We start from the raw sequence: 17,686 nt of genomic DNA, 5'->3' as shown, positions 1-17,686 counted from the left end.
GCATTATTTGTGCCCCCTTCTCTTAGCTGTGATTTGTTTGTCGCTGTGGATGTCCTGATTCAGTCAGGGACTTCTTGCAGAATGAAGAGGAATTGAGTTTCTTGGCAATCTATGTAGAGCAGGACTGACCAGAAGCGGTAATGAAGATTTAATCACCACTCAGCCTAACTGAAATCATGAAGCCAATTCATCATAATGTGGCCATTAGCATTAGCTAAGAGGAGACGTGCAGCTTGCAGTGCCATGTGTTTACACACACACACACACACACACACACACACACACACACACACACACACACAGAGGAACATACATACACGTCCATGTCCACCAGCAGAGTCACACATTTAGACACAGCAAGACACACACCAACAACGGGGCCCCAGAGCACATTAACACACATGCATTGTACACACTGTTTTGGATCTCAGACACTAAGAGCATGCAGCCAGGCAAACAGACAACAGAGGCCAGGGAGCACACTAATGTGGCCGCTTGTATCTCAAAATCATTAGAGGCAGAAGGGGACAGCAAGGCCAGATAATAGGATGCCAAATGCATTCAGTGCTGTTGTTCATTACCTGGCATGTCTATCTGTGTGTCTGCCCACTACTTGGCAGAACCATTTACTGTGAGAAAACAGACACACAATTCTGCACCTCAACTCGCTGTTTCTCTATAATAGGACGTTTATATATACATTCAGCATCTCACATCATGGGTAAAACCAATGTCCAACAAGAAAGGCCACACCATTACATGGTTTTCTCTGCAATGTACCATGATGTCATGTTGTCAGGTCTATGTGATTTTCGAGTGGAGTATAATAGTGATTGCATGTTGTGCTCCACGCCATTTTCATTTTGTCCCTCTTTCTTTTCCTCTTATCTCCTGTCCTCCCTCTCCACTCCCTTCTTCTTCTCTTCCCTAACCCTATCTTCCCATTTTTCAGCCCCGGTTTCCTCCCTCTCCATCATCGTTTATCTGCATTCAGTCCATTTTCTCCCCAGCCTGATGGCTCTTAGATGAGGCGTCTTTCTGGTTAGACACTGTAATGAAGACTGAAATACTATTTCCTGGATGGCTACTGTGAGTTTTCTCCACCATCCAGTGCTGCAGCAGAGTGATCGATGCTGTTGTTGTTGTTTTGGTTTCCCAGTTTGCTCTTATTGATGTGTCAGCTCGTATCTAAGCAGATATTGCTAATGACTTCCAGCTTACACAAAGCTTTTCATAGAGAAAAGCCAATTCATTTGAATGTAATAGTTCCTCCTAGCTGAACATCTTGCATGCATCATGCAATAGTTATCTCTGAAATGTGTCCATAGCAGTAGCGTTGGCATTAGTGTATTACTCAAAATCACATTTTGGTTACATTTGTACTAATCCATTGCAAAAAAAGCATTCTAATGTTGTCTTTCTGCTTGATTTTGTAGTCCATTGTCTCTGAGAGGGACAGCTCTAAATTGTTTTAATCAATTTTCTGGTCGCAAAGTGCATCGAATTTTCTGAATAGCCTAACCTGTGGTGGAAATAATATATTGCCGGGCTGCCTGAGACATGTGACTGTGCCATTAGCCTTGAAAATAGAGGAAGTATAAAACAGCACCAGGTTTAAAAGTTAAAGGGAATTATTTCTGTTGTGTTGGCTCAGTTAGCTACTGCCATTGCCAGAACAATGTTTTAAATTTAAAGAGTCTGGAAATTGTTGTTGCTCATGACATGCCATTGCTTGCCGTTTCCTCCCATGTACCCAAAGTGGCTTTGTCATCAGCAGCCTAAATCTGGCAAATCTGGGAGCTAGATTCTTGACAGCTTTGAAGAATAAGACACCAGAATCAGTGTTAGTGTTCATCCAATTCAGTCGCCAACACTAGGCCAAAGCTAGCCCAATTATAGCTAACTGGAGCTCAAGTGCACCCCCAAAACCTAGCCAAATCTAGCTACCATGTACAGACCAGTCACGGTCCCAATAGTGCTGACACTGTTGCATGCAGGTTGAATGATAGGACATCTTTGTCTTACTGGCCATCATCATAACCCTTTTAACCAGTTACAGTTGATGTATTCTGCAGTAAAGGTGGCGGTTGCGTGACCTCCATTTGTGTCGACCAAACTGCAGTCATTCATAGCTGAAGTAGTCGTCTTATTGCTCAACCTGAATTTCTCACTGGCTCATGAAGCTGAAATGGCATTAAAGAGTCTCTGAAGGGTGCTTCTCTCTTGCCAACAATAGATCTGCAGGGGGTTGATGGGGCTGTTGATCCAATGATTTATTTGCCAGGCACTGAGATTTCTAGTTTTTAGGAACCTACTTTCTGGCTCACACAGCTTTGTGAAACCTCTCCTACCTGCTGGGATTTTCAGGAGGATAAAGAACAGCACTGTGAGGCTGCAGCCAGTATTTCAACAGCCAAAATATTACCATTACTCTGTTTTACAAATTTGCACTGTCATCATATAGTAATGGCATATATCCACATCCAGTTTTGGCAGTGTGGAAACAGTATTAGACTGGTCAAGTTATTTTGCCACACATAATTAAATGACAGTAGCATTTAGCAACATAGGAATACTGTAATATGTTGAACTGTGAATGTGTGCAAATTGCCTTTTCTCAAAGTCTGCATTAAAAGGGAGGCATTGATGTGGCAGGATCCACTTATGGCTGCTCGTACTGCCACACCGGCAAAAGCAAATCCTCTTGAGAGTCCCAAGTAATTGGATGAAAAGTGGATGATATTTCTCCACATGCCTTAATTTATTCTCTCTCATGTGCTGTGCTCCAATTCATCATAAAAAAAACAATTGAACAAATGTTACCAACCTTATCATCCAGTTCACTTAAAATGCACGGCATCACCTACAGGACCTGCTCTCACTTCACTGGGTGAGGTAAAGCCATCCATTTTAGTTTGGTAGGTAAGGGTTGATGAGTTGAAAGCAAAATCACTAATTCACTTTTTTATGACAACTGGCAAGTTTGCTGTCATATGTTCACTTTTAGACTGCAACAATTTTTTGAAGCCTACAGCTACGGCTCTCTTCGTGTCTCTCTTTGTGTCTTGAATGCAGTCTTTTTTTAATCAACAGGATAATTAATGCTGAAACACTGATGATAGAGGATAACTCTGTTTACTGTATTCTGCACTGATGTAACTACTGATACAGACACTGTCTCGTCTCCAAGATAGCACAGTGTATTTTAAAAGCCATGTATTTACCTGTTCCGCAAATTAATGAAGCAATGAAGAAAAACAGGAAATATGACCATGTAGAGTTTTTATTTTCATGGTACAGAGTTCTTACTGTAGAAAGAACTCATCTCATTTCCTCTCGTCTCTTATCTTGTACATTCTTCAGTTATTAATTGTTTTTTTCCCTCCCACTCTATTTCTGATATATTGTAGTAATATTATAGCAAATCCTGACCTGTGTTGCTTATACAAGGTTTGACTGATAGATTGGCATCCCGTCGGCTCGTCCCTGTATCTGGACAGATAGATCTGGACAAGATATGTCTTGTCTTAAATAGGCAATATATAAGACAGGGAATTGCAAAGTAACTAATTGCAATGTGACATATGTTCATCACACACTTTCAAAAACAAGCAAGCACAGTGTGAATCCACTTGGCGTGTCACACAAAGAAGTGTGGATCAATAAGAAGCTTGGTGGAATGATGGGCTTGTCAATATGTAAGCACCTGATGGACTGAACTTGCAGAGGAAAAGAAGAAACAAAATAGCAGCAGCTTGCTCAAACTGTGGTCACATGTTCATAATGATGCAGTTTAAATGGTTCCATGAAAGAGAACAAAGTGCTTTCTCTAAGATTTTTACTGCAATTGAGACAGTTGTGGCGCTATGAATCCAGGGCGATTTGTATTCCATCCCTTTATTTTCAGTGGTCATTGGCATTTGCTCAGCCCCATTAAATATTATTATTTGACACCATAACCCTTCACTAAATAGTGATCCTGTTATTCTTTTGACTTTTTAAACAAGATATTCCAAAATGTCATTAGCTCAATATTCTCCACAGTGAAAAAGACATATAGGAGGAAACAACTGGAGGTTTAAATGTCACTTACAGTAGGTACACTCTTGGTGACTGATTGCTGTGCATATTTATAGACTTTATAAACTTAAATCCTCAATGATCTGACACTTCAAAGAAAAAAGCATGGAAAAAGCTAGAAAGGCCTCTTTATGAAGAGATTTGCCGTCATGCAACAAAAATAGTTTTTTCTTTCATGTGTGGTTAAGCATTTTCTTCTATAACACATCCATCCTGAGTGGAGATGAACATCCTGCTCCCGTGGCATGTCATTGGAAATCTACTAATCAAAGATCACAGTGTGTCCAGTGAAGTGTTTCTCGTTCATATGCAGGTGGTTTGGCTGTGCTGTATGTATTGTGTGTGACCTTCCCAATGGCGTGCTGGTGTGCAAAGCTCTGTGAAGTAGAAGTGTTCCTCTTTAGTGTTCTTCAGTTTACAGAGCAGAGATTGCTCTGTGTTTTTCACTGAGGACGAAGTTGCTCATGGAGAAAATAGTCCCCTGTGAAGCAGGCAGCACGGACTGACATTTTACCCCTGCACACACACACACACTGACACACAAAACATGGCTGGACATGGTCGCATACATCAACACAGATGTGGACGTAGACAAGCTATTAAAATTAAATTGTGCAGTACTTGCCTATTAAACTGTACTCAATGCACCACATGTCTTATAAACACATTTTTCAGTACATAGTGCAGGCTTTTAGACTCACAAGAGGGTGTAAATACATACTGCATAACCTTATATTATGCATACAATAAACAGCTCTATAACTGACTGATTTCCATATAATTGATACACACACAGTGCTTAGGTAAAGACCCTTAGAAGGCACTTTTCATAAGCGACATCCTCAATGAGGAGAAAACAGTTTATGTACACCCACACAAGCTGGGAGTTTATAAACATGATTCACTTAGTTTGCAGTGAAGCTATACATAGTGTAACTCTGGAGGCTGAGGCCGAGTATTTGGAGGATCAGATGCTCTGCAGATGGTTTGTGGAGAATAAAAGATTTAACTAATAGTTGAGTTTTTGCAAGCCTCTTTCATTGCCTTACATGCTTCCATTTCATTCACAGTTGAAAGGCTTTTGTTGCAGCCTTGCGTATCGTGTAGTAATTGTTGTTTTCTCTATTGTATAAATCGTTTGCCTTTGGAAATGGTGACAGAGATTTATGTTTGTTCATTTTGGGGGGTTTTTCTCATCAGTCTCCACTGGTAGTCGAAATGGAACATCAGAACAATACAAAAATTGTATTTTTAAAAACATTAAAGACAATATGCTACATTCTTTGGCTCTGATATTTCCAGGCTCAAACCCAACCGCCTATGTCCAATCAAATAAAAGAGCAAAGGAGCCTTATGAAGCAAGAGTTCAAAGTTAAGTGCCGGACTTGTGATGAAATCTTGAAGCTCAAAAATATCTCTAGTCCTGTTCACGGTTTTGATCTCTGGTACCTTTTTTTCTACTTAATATTGAATGAAATGTCCAGATCCATCTTCTCAGGGGGGCAGCAATCTTTCAGCATTTTGTATAAACCTTCACTCACAGATGAAAGTGAATCCTATAAACTGCCGATTAAGATTCATCTGGATGTAATTGTGCCAAAATGAGACACGTACAGTTCCTCCTGCTCAGAAATGACCTCGTTTCAACTCGAGCTGTGATAACTCTGCAGCAATAACAGTGCATGCTGAACAAGTTTACAATAGATGGTTATATTGAATTTATGCTGTTATGTTCAGTTAAATTAATTAAATATAAACTGCAGGAAGCATGTAACAAAATGTAATTGCGGAACATCCTGTTAATCAGAAGGCCACATTAATCCTAAATTGAACTAGTAAATAGCCCATACATTTGCATGGACATTTTATCATACAATACAACTTTATATCAGTTTTCACTTAAATTAATGTTGCATCCTTAACCAGGTCTGTTCAAATTACACACAGGTTAAACATACAGTACATATCATATCATATTATTATAAGAAGAATACATTAACTTTATTTATATAGCAGCTTTTTAAACACAAGTTACAAGATGCTTTACATCAACATGAGCACAAATAAACAAAACCATGCACAAGCCTCATACAAGAGAAACAGAAATACATCAAATGCAATGCACAAACAAACACTTGAAGCAAACAGCAATTCAACACCCAGAGATTCCCTTGCAATGATTATAAAGCCAACTTAAAGAGATGAGTTTTTAGATGTTTTTTGAAACAGTCAACAGATTAGTCTGGGAGCAAGAACAGGAAAAGCGCAGTCTCTTTTTGTCTTATATTTGGCATATATGTATTTGGTTTTGACCTTCGTGGCTGCTCAGTAGTGTGAGTTTAGTAGCTTGGGTATATTTGCAGGAGCTAGCCCTTGTTTAAAACAAATGAGACAGTTTACCTATTAGCACTGATGATAAGAATGTTTTGTCACTGCATTCAATTAGCCGGAAAACATTACACTGGTACAGTCTGGGTTCATCCCTCCTAAAACTGAAACTGGTTGGGCACACTGTTGGTGGAATCTGCAGAGTACTATGTAAATCTTAAAGACTGTTAACCTTTACCTTATCTGTTTTCTGTTTGTGTTTAATCGAAAAACCGTACAAAACAACAAAAAAATACAATATGCAAACCTTCTAAAAGCGTACTGCTTTTCACTGTATTGTCTCCGTTGTGCTGGAATACAGTGTGTTTCTTTTGTATCTGGATGAGGCAACTGCCGCTGGGGTAAGTGTGCTGCAGACTGAGATGTGCTGTGGCCAGAGCCGCCTGTTGTTTGGCCTGGAGCCACCATTCTTGTCCTGTCAGCTCAAATCTCATTGACCACTCCAAATGGTGTGTCAGATCCTTGAGAATCCTTGTCCCGCTTGCAGCACTGATTAAGAATTTAACAAACATCATCTTCACAAACTTGAGACATTGCTCAAAACACTGACAGGGTGGAGGGAGAGTTTCAAAGATGTGGGATAGTTTAAATTCGAGAAACAAACTCAACTGTAACGTGTCTGTCATTTTTATCTGTTTGGTTTTTATCCTGCAATTTCCACATGATGTCTACTTAAAGGTGTCATTAAATAACAGTGTACTTCTCTCCATCATCAGCATCATCATCATCATCATCACCTCCATTTGTATGATTACTGTTAAAATTTACCTTAGATTGCTTGTAAAGTGTGACAATACATTGCAGCATTCAATGGTGGAGCTTGAAAAGAGGGTCCTAATAGCATACTAATGGCCAGTGCTTGTTGTCTTGGTAACCAGCTCGGTTTTAACATAGACATTGGCCACTCGATGTTGAATGTCAAACTGAGTCAAAAATGGCAGACAGGATGATAACCTTACCCAAAGCCCACTAACTTTGTGATACTGCTGTTTAGTGTTTATGTGTTTTTTTTTAACGATCGGAATATTCTTTCTCCTCATCAGTTGGCATCCTGGGACTCCTCTCGTGGTCTGAATGGTAGCCTTAAGGAGAATCGGATAGAGAGCGGCATGCAGGGAGTGACTCTGAAGATTGTAACATTACTGGTAAGTTGTGGGAGTACACTGAATCTATTAACACTTGACTTGAGTAGGCAAATATCTGAGTAAGAAAACAAACACAGTTTAAAAGCAAATACATCAGCACGTTCATTAGGTTGTTCTTTACACCCACAAATTGAGCAGTATAGTTTCCCTGTGAAAAACACACTCAAATATCCATCCATTATCCTTAACCGTCGCGGAGGGGCTGGAGCTAATCCCAGCAGACATTGGGCAAGAGGCAGGTACACCCTTGATAGGTCGCCAGATCTAAGCTACATGATTTTGGACTGTGGGAGGAAGCCGGAGGACCCAGAGAGAATCCTTACAAGGGGAGAACATGCAAACTCCACACAGAAGAGCCGCAGGCCAGAGCGAACCTCTTGCTGTAAGGCAAGAGTGCTAACCATTACACCACCTTGTAGCAACACTCAAGTATAATACTGTGAATTGTCTTTTTTAACAGAAACATGTTTTTTCACTCACTTAAAATTTTACTTTGACTCGCATTCTCGATGTTCTGCCGCCGTTAATGGCACTCAACATTCCCTGCAGATGGTTCACAATAAAGCAATGAGTTTGCACTAAAAGCACACAGCAAGCAGAGTCGACAACAGGAGGGATTGCTGCAAAACATGGGAATTAATAAATGGAAGTCCTGCCTGTAACATGAGCCCGTATTAAAGAAAAGTATATTTGTTACTTCAGTTGCATTAACCCATTGCCTAAAACTTCCTGTAAAACCTCTGGGCGATTTTAAAATAAGCCCCTAAAACCTGAAGTTTTACTGGAAATTCAACAGAAGTGTCAACGCTTCTACCAAATAATAGATTTTTCAGCCTCTGTAGCAGATAGAAATGAAATTCAAAAAGTATTTGAGAGCTTATACAAATACTACAAAATGACGTATCCGCTTTCCAGGCTTCAATGGGTTAAAGGTACTGTACATGACATTAATATAGAAGTAAATAACTATTTACTGGACAAAGACTCTGTTATACATATCATCCATCTTCTCTTGAGAAATAACAGAGAAATCAACAAAGTAAGTAATAATCAGGAATACACTGTAATAAAGTAAATTTTCTATGTTCAGTGAGCTATTATCACAGGAGGATGGAGAACCATCAGAGACACACTCACTTAGAAGTGGGAATTTTAGGTCATCTCCTCCATCTGTGAATTCAGAGTAACAGAAGCCGTTAAAAATCAATCCTACATTGTAGCCATTTTTTCTTTGACTAAACTCACCAGTTCTAGCAGCTAAAGTCACTTCCCTCCCCCTCTCTGCGCTTTTCCTCACTTCACACATGATTTACCTGCACCATATTTATTCACATAAGTTCTGCTCAGCTCTCCCCTGGCAGTGTCACTTAATCAAGTCATTTGCCCCTGCCCACTTGAACATCCCCCTCTCTCTCCTCTCTGTCCTGCTCCTGTCTTCTTCAGCTCTCTTTACTTCTCTTTCACCCATTTAATTCTGCCCTGACACTTTCAACCCGTAAAGAAGAACCGTGGTTGGGTGCAATAAATTTAAAAAGGCAATTTCCACGTTGATGAACCATAGCAGTTGCCATGGCGCCATGTGTTACAGGTCAGCAGTTGCTGAGGAAACTATTTTATTAAGATGAAGTTTAACTTAGATCACCTTAGAAGCTCTTCATAAAGGTGTCACCCCAAAGTTCTAAAGATGACAGAATGTGTCCTCGCTTCGGTCGCCAGTCTGGCCCCCGAGGAGATTATGGTGCATCTTGACAAATGACGTGCCTGTGATTAAGGGCACATACTCGCCTCTTTTCCAAAGTTCAAGGATAAATCATGGGATCAGAGACAAAATCTTCACACATTCACATTCCTCAGCATTATCGTTGTCAGGAATGTATTATGAAAAAAGTACAATATTCATTCAAACAGGAAGAGCCGTTTGTAATGGTGGCAGAGAATATTCTGGGCCAACCCAAGAGATACAAGGGTTTCTCCATTGATGTCCTGGATGCCTTGGCCAAGATCCTGGGCTTCAAGTATGACATCTACCAAGTCGGAGATGGGAAATACGGCTCAGCACTCCCTAATGGATCCTGGAATGGCATGATTGGAGAACTCATTGGCAAGGTTGGTGTGTTTTCTTTTTATCCCTATCAATCAATGTCCAGATTTCAGGCCAAATCATTTTTTTTTCTGGGAGTCAAGCCACATTGTCTTGTTTTGAAATGGGATCCCAATTATGAGGCTCGGTAAAATGGAAAAAGATTAGAAAAACATGGCATGGGCCAACAGCCTCTATCTGCACATCAGTTTTCTCCAGTGGGTGACATCACGGATTGAGTGAACAGGGTCTGATCTGGGATTTTTGAAGGGACACTGATCGAGTTTGAGACCTTGACAAATGATGTGTGGGTCATAATGATAATGGGATTTTAACTCCCTTGGTTAGAGATAGGAGTTAACATCTAAGTGGCTAAAAAGATTATATCAATCTTTATTGATGATTGGTTTATTTTCTGTATCTTAACAAGAAAGCTACAGTGTTTCTCATAAAAGCTATTAAATTAATGTTTCTGTTAAAGATGTCAGCTGTAAGGTAAACTCTTACCCATATCTTTCAACATAAAATAGCAAGATAATGCAGTAGAGTCGAAATAATCTTGCCTTAATTCCAAGATTATCAAGAAAACCCTCCAGAGTTAAAACCTTCACAAAGGCCTAATGGTCTCTGTGGTCATTAGTTTCAAAGTCAACAGTGTACTGGGTAGATGACTGATGAAAGATGATGATGAAAGATCATTATGTCAGAAAATCAAAAGCTTTTCTTTTTGCTGAGAGCAAGAAGGTGCACTGAGACAGTGACTGTCTGCGTAGGCAGAGAGAGATACATGCTGTGGACTGATCGTGGTGGAAAAAAGTTATTAGTGTTAACAAAACAAAAGCCTCTTTCTTATTGGGAATAAACATGTCCACACCAAATGTCCTTCCAAATTGAACGTTACCTTCAGAGATATCAGAAATTGTGCCGTGATGCAAATCTATTGAAAAAGACAAGACAAATAATGATCTTTCCTGTTAGAAGTGTGAATAAAGTTTGATGGAAGCCCATTTAAAAAACTGAAAAGTGAGCATGATGAGACACAAGAGCAAAGGTCACAGGGTCATCAAAGGTTCTTGCTCTTTTTCAAAATGTTGTAAAAAAACCAACCAACCTAACCCACGCAAAAAACATGAAGTGATTCACAGAGGTCAAGTCTGCTAAAATCGACTTTCTTTGTCTTTGGTATGTTGTTCAAACAACATTCAAAAGATTTGATAAACCTATTTTACAATTTAAAGAGCAACTAAAATGCAACACGTGACTCTCCATCCACAGCGAGCTGACTTGGCCGTCTCAGCCATCACCATCACCCCGGAGCGTGAGAGCGTGGTGGATTTCAGCAAGCGCTACCTGGACTATTCAGTGGGAATCCTGATGCGCAAGTCAGAGGAGAAGATCAACATTTTCTCTTTGCTGGCACCATTTGACCTGGCAGTATGGGCGTGCATTGCTGCAGCCATCCCTGTAGTGGGCATCATGATCTTCCTGCTCAGGCGCATCCAGGCGGTGCGCTGCCAGAACAATGCAGGAGGCCATCCGCAGCCTTCTGTCTCCACTTCGCTTCAGAGCGCCATCTGGATTGTCTACGGTGCTTTTGTGCAACAAGGTGGGTGATACAGTTTGAGTCTGGCATCCACAACATACAACAGCGGTTATAAGACCAGGCAGGTTTCATTCCATTGAGTCAAACACCAACGAGCCTGCTCTTGACCTTCAGTAATTCATCATTGGACACCAACCACCAGCCATACCGTTTTTATTTTTCAACCCTGAATCTAAGTAGAACAAAAGCAAAGAAATAACACCAAAAACTACTTTGAGGATTAAGGGCAGAAAATTAAAATTAAAGGAGTCCAATCAATGAAATGCACATGTGGATGGCGGTATACAACAAATGCTGATTCAGTAGTGAGTCAGTTTGAGGCACAACGCCCACCCTAGCATTTTCTAAAGGTGCCCTTGTCAGTGAGGACATCCCATCTTTAGGTCTGGTGGAGATCCAGGTATGTCCAGTTTGGATAAATGACTACTTCAGCAACCGATGTTAAAGCCTGAACAGCATCTATCAAAGTCTGGCACACTGCCTATGAGCCTTTTTTAACCCGACACCCACTATATTTCAAGTCCATGTCTTCTCTCTGCTTCACTCTTTTTTTTCTCTCATTTCTGGCTCGTGTTGCAACATTGCCACTTTTTGTTTCAGTCAAGTGGATTGCATTTTTTCTTCGTATGACGTAGGTCGTTTTGATATGTATCTGACTGCTGAGGCATAGTGTGCCATTGTCAGAGAGCATACACTTGGCAACCATATCCCCCAATGATTTCATAATGATATGCCAACACTTTGCTGGGTTTTGTTATATGTTCATGCGGATTAAACTATCCACCCACAGACTCACTGACTTTCCACACTGGCATTTTCAAACAAAAACTGCCCTTCTGTTGTTTTGTAAAAGGAGGTCAGGAGGAGGTAGGAAATAATCTGAAACTGTCTAGCTGATGAAAATAACACTTTTTCATTGTGATCGGAGAGTTAAATCAATTTGTTTCAAAGATGAAAGAGCCCGCACCACTGTGGACAGTTGCAGCAGGGTAAGATCCAGTAAAGTTTCAAGATGCACATTTCACATTCGATGACCTTAAGAAATCAGTCAAAGCCATATGTAATAAAAATGACTGATGCTGGAATGTTTTGCATCTGACAAGGCCTTCATTTTTTTTATTTTTTTTTGCCAAACTGTCCTAAGGGCGCAGCTGTGTTGATTGTGACACTTTCAGACAAATATGTTTTCATTACATTTCACACTCCTGAATCTCTCAGATGACATTTCTATGGCTTTACTCCTCAAAATTAGAATGTGTGCTGACATTTTTCTCATGCACCTCATAAGCTGTTGGTTATCTGGAGAGAAAGAGTCGGTTTGACAGAGAAAAAGTGAAGATAGAAAAGCTAATGTGACGAACCGGTCTTTTCCAATCAAAGAAAACAAGGAAAGGCAAAACATGAAGGAAAGAACATTAAAAAGGCAGAAGAATGAATATTAATGAGCACTACGCTCTTTGAAAACATTTGATTGGGATGTGAAATAGGAGTAACATTGCAGGCTAGATGGTTTGGAATACAGTAGGCTCTTGGGAAAATAAGTGATGAAAACGTACAGTAATTAAACAAAATCATCCTATACATATAGTCGACTGCTCCAGTGTTGCATGCAAATATGAATATTATCTCAAAAGTGAGAGAAATTACAGTGGATACAGTGGATTTAACACAAATGATGGGTACTTTAAAGGCATGTAAAACATAAAGCCCCAGTGAAACAGAAGATAGATCATCTTCAGTTTCTGTACTGTGACCTATTTCCCAGTGAAACAGAATATTTTGGGAGTGTGCACTTACAAGAGGCTTTTGAAATCCTTCGTATTTAATTGGACGGTTAAAAAATTGGGCAGGCTTAGAGTTTAGCGCAATACAGGGCTACAGAGGACTGTTAGCTCCACACCTCCCTCTCCTGTTGTTAGAAAAGGAGGAGGACGAGGGAGAGATGGATGAAGTAGACCTCAGCAACATTGTTCTCGAAATGAAAAAAAAGTATTTTGCCCACTGATATCCAATCATCTCATCTCTTCCCAACTCTTTGCATATTGCTCTGTTAGCTACTACAAGCCCACAAACTGTGAAGTGCAGTTTTATATGGCCTGTGTGGCTAGTTAGTTGCATGTCTCATTTGATGAAAACTTTTGTAAGCACCCCGAGTGCAGACTTATAAAAACATTGAAAACATATAACAGGAAAAGACAAGGATTTTGATTTACAAAATAATCTGTTACTGATCTGCCACATGTATTTAACAAGTGATAAAAAACAATTAAAACTGAAACACAGGATTAAAACTGCATTCTTTAACATCTTTAATGTGTTAATTTCAGTAGGAGACTGTCAATAATCACTAGTCTATTTAACATTTTTAAAATAATTTGAATGTCTAGGATATATTTTCAAAGCAAGAGACAGAAATGGGTTGCATGGAAGCATGTTGTCACTTAATAGGTTTATCATTGGTATCTAACATGTCAAGCATCCCTGTTTGGTGATAAATTATGGGCAGATTGTACCAAAACAATTAAACATTAGGTATTAAGATAAAAATAATTTTTTTGTCCCTGTGAAAAATAAACTAAATCAGGCCAGAAGACCCCGATAATAATAAAGCACACCTTCACATTTCGCCAGCATTACAACTTATATATGAGATGTTTGACTAATGTGTTGTATACATGGGATTGCAGTGCATATTATCATTTTTTGAATTTATACTGGATCAGTGATAAAAGATGATGCTGTACAGTACATAGTAAAGGTGATGTGTGCCTCTGGGAGCAGTTTTTATTACCATGTGTTTACCTGATCCTTCACAGGCAGTGACTCCATCCTGGGATCAGTGGCTCTGCGTATTGTCATGGGCAGCTGGTGGCTGTTCACCCTCGTCGTCTGTTCGTCCTACACAGCAAACCTGGCGGCCTACCTTACCGTGTCACGCATGGACAACGCTGTCAGGTACACTCTACCTTCATGTTCACATTGTTTGAACTGATTCGAACACATTTAATTCTCTTATTGTGGATTCTCAACACAACAGTGAAAAAAAGTATTGATTAATTCATGCTGCATGTGTTTTCAAAGTACACATGTACTGTATACACGTGAAGGGTAATTGAAGTCCTATTATTCTGTGGTATTTTACCTTGAATGTCAAAAGCACAGAGCTGTACTCTTTTTTTTTTTTTTTTTTTTTTTTAAATGTTATTATTCTCACAGTGGGTATAGTACATTCTGAAAAGATGTTCCTTTGTCCCTCGAATATATGTCTGACCCATTTTATATCACACTTTATTTTTGAATTTTTGTGAAAGAATATAACTCTTGAAATTGACGTAAAGCAGCTAGCAAGCGAGAAGACGTCTCACTCTGTTGGAACTACGGAGTTACGCGGGATGCTTCATTACCTCATAAACAATCTTTGGCTCGGTATAGACACCTGCTGTAGGAGCACATGAACCTGACAACAGCCAAGTTTTATTTTGGCCTGCCATCAAGTTACTCACAGAATTAATGTTTATTAGCGACAGCTGATATGACCAACAGCCGGTCGCGTTGAAAGTGGCGGTCAGCACCGGCTCCAAATGAGAAGCTGCTTCCGGAATGTTCTGTACCCTGAGATTGGAGAGAGAGAGAGGAGGAATAACATATTTGTTACCATCTCAGATTTTGCCAGTCCAGGTGCCAAAACAGAGTCAATCATCAGTGGAACCAAATCATTTTTCACATTCACACTTTAATTTTCACTCTCATATGGAGAGAAGTGCTGGCAGTGCAGAGCCCTGCTATCATTAAGGAGAGCAGTGCAGCAACATTAGCAGGCTCAGGTGGATGACACAGTCGAGTTCAGGAAGGAAAGGATCCAAATACGATCAGCTTTATTTTATCTGTTAATATTGTGTGTCAATGTGAATATATGTATATTCTTAATCCATCAAGTAACTGACCCACTGAAATATACATTGAGACAAGCACTGTCTTTAAAAATACGAATGTATTTTCTCAAATTTGACCTTGCAAGTCGAAGCTGGAAATGATGTCACATGTAGTGTACCATGTGCCAGTAAAGCCTCCAGGAAGAGTGCTGGTTTTGTGGAATTACAACTTCAGGAACACACAAAGCCGTGGGACCTAAAAAGACCTTTTCCTATTTTTTGTATCCTAAATTTTTGTTTTTAACATCACAACCTCCGCAAAATTACTTATTTTAGTATCAGAATTCAATACATTTGGAAAGTTTGTGCTATGTTAATGGCAGCTGATGTAGCAAACTACAGAGATCTAGTAACATATTTGTCATTTCACGAGCCAAGATTTTTTAGAATTTGAATGAAACTTGTAGTCTTTAGCCCCAGCCCGAAACTGGACTCACAAAAGAGTTTGTAAAACTTTTTTCACATAGTACTCCCCAGGACCTGTAAACATTGGTATAAAGCAGGGTATTTTTAACTACCCAGTGAGTAGATAATATTATGCAGTCCATTCTTTCCAGTTTTTTTAACATATTGATCAAATCCTAGTCTTAAGGAAAAGGTCACTTTCTCCATACGGCGTAAGAAATTCATCAAGGCCGTGAGACTGTCTGGGATTTTGCCCAGGTATAATGTGACAAAGGAGCAATCAACTTTTATTCAAGAAACATTCCTTATATCATTGGCAATCTCTTGCCAGTATAAATGGATTAAAGGGCAGCCCCCAAATATATGAAAGTAGTCTGCCATTGATTTACAACACTGCCTCCAGCATTCATCCAGTCCTTGAGAACTCTGCTGTATAAATTTCTATTTAGAGTAACAAGATATCGTATTATGTACTTCAGAAGAATACCTGGCAAGATGTTGAGTTGGGGGTCCAAGCCCGAACCTCCCATATATAATTTCAGTCTAGATATCTCCAGGTCTGATTCCCTCTCCAATTTTTCTTTTTTTAATCTATCATAAATTTGTGATCCTAGATGTTTGTAGACTTTGGTCATATATGCATCAGTGGATATATGAATCAAGTTTGACGCACTATTCTGTTTTTTGGAGGTATCCGTCTATAATTTGAAAGGTGGCTATAATAATTCAAGCCACTACCTTTAGCTATAATGCAATAAGCTGTTACAACATTATGTTCCAGATGCCTGTAACACATATCTAGACCACAATATTTAAACTCTGTATCACATGTCGCCCAGCTTAGTATTTTAGCATGCTTCTCAAGGTAAAATCTTTTGTAGATCTTCAATCATAATAGCCTTGAAACCAGACGAATCTGCCAAGCTCATTTGTATTTGCACAACTAATGAATTTCTTGCTTTCTTGGCCGCCATTTGTTGACTAGGCCATTTGTCCTGCTGTAAATACTGACCTGAATACTGCAATGGTTCGGAGTTGATGTGTTGCTTTTATTGGGTCTTAGTACTATCGATGGCTGCAGACAAAAATGCCTCTTAATAGACTACCAATATAATAAAAGTGAACAGAGGTTCCAGACTAGTATGCATTTGCCAATTAGTCTGGTGATGCTAGGTTAAAATCATACCCTAAGGGCTACCTCGGTCCATTGGTTTGGTTAATTGTGTCATATTCTTTTGAGGTATGATACAGTAATCATTATGTTAACTACAGGGACAAGCACTATAGCTCAGGCTGAAGGTTCATCTGAGTGCATCTCTCATCAGCTGCTGTTGGTGTTTTGTCCTTCTGCTTTTCTGTAATTTTTGACCCACTGCCTAACAACTAGCTTGTCCTCAGTCCAAATGCTATTTGTCAGTGAATCCAATTTGGTTTGCTGTCTCTCCCCAAAGAATGGGCAGAGAGGCATTTGATTGCATTTGGTCTTTCTTCTGTTGAACAAATAGCCACATGTGGACATGCAAGGAGAGGGACGGAATGCTAAGCAGCACACTGCTCACCTGTAGCCTGTGTGGGATTCACCTCTTGGCTAACCTAAATTTGTTGTGCAGAAAATCTGGACAGATTTAGGGCAATAAAACCTGAGATGTACAGTAAGTTCAAGAGAGAAACCAAAGTTGTTTGCATACACTTCAAACATACTTGGCTTGTTAGTGGAGAATCCAATACATTTTCTTTATTTATTAACCTCTGTAGCTTTTCTCATTGTGAAAAGAGGAGCAAATCATTGCATTTCCCAAATGTGTTAATTGGTTTCTTAAACCAGCAATTCAAGCTATGGTCTGAGAGACCTTTCTTTAGTACTCCATTGCTTTCCTGACATGCATAAGACTCTTCTTAAATTGCCCAGCATCAGGTCTTACTTTGCAGCCATGCATTCGAATTAACTCTGCTGCTTCAGTTCCAAATTACATAATCCTTGTGAGTGAATAGTGCAAAATATTTGGAAATGCCGATCTTGCTGTGAACACTTGCTGCCTTTTTGATTGTGACC

General features: G+C 39.6%; 1 protein-coding gene across 2 annotated transcripts in view; it reads left to right on the top strand.

Annotated features, from left to right (window-relative positions):
• Positions 1 to 17,686, top strand: part of grid1a (glutamate receptor, ionotropic, delta 1a) — a 229,543-nt gene that overhangs the window by 198,621 nt on the left and 13,236 nt on the right. For both annotated transcript variants that reach the window (XM_059358982.1, XM_059358981.1), the window contains exons 9-12: positions 7,512 to 7,613; positions 9,522 to 9,719; positions 10,969 to 11,299; positions 14,113 to 14,251. In XM_059358982.1, coding sequence (XP_059214965.1) covers positions 7,512 to 7,613; positions 9,522 to 9,719; positions 10,969 to 11,299; positions 14,113 to 14,251 — 770 coding nt within the window. The remainder of the gene's footprint in view (positions 1 to 7,511; positions 7,614 to 9,521; positions 9,720 to 10,968; positions 11,300 to 14,112; positions 14,252 to 17,686) is intronic.

This window comes from Centropristis striata, chromosome 20 (genome assembly GCF_030273125.1).
Source record: "Centropristis striata isolate RG_2023a ecotype Rhode Island chromosome 20, C.striata_1.0, whole genome shotgun sequence".
Classification (NCBI taxonomy): domain Eukaryota; kingdom Metazoa; phylum Chordata; class Actinopteri; order Perciformes; family Serranidae; genus Centropristis; species Centropristis striata.
Note: the sequence above shows the minus strand (reverse complement) of the source record. Positions and strands in the feature narration are given on the sequence as shown.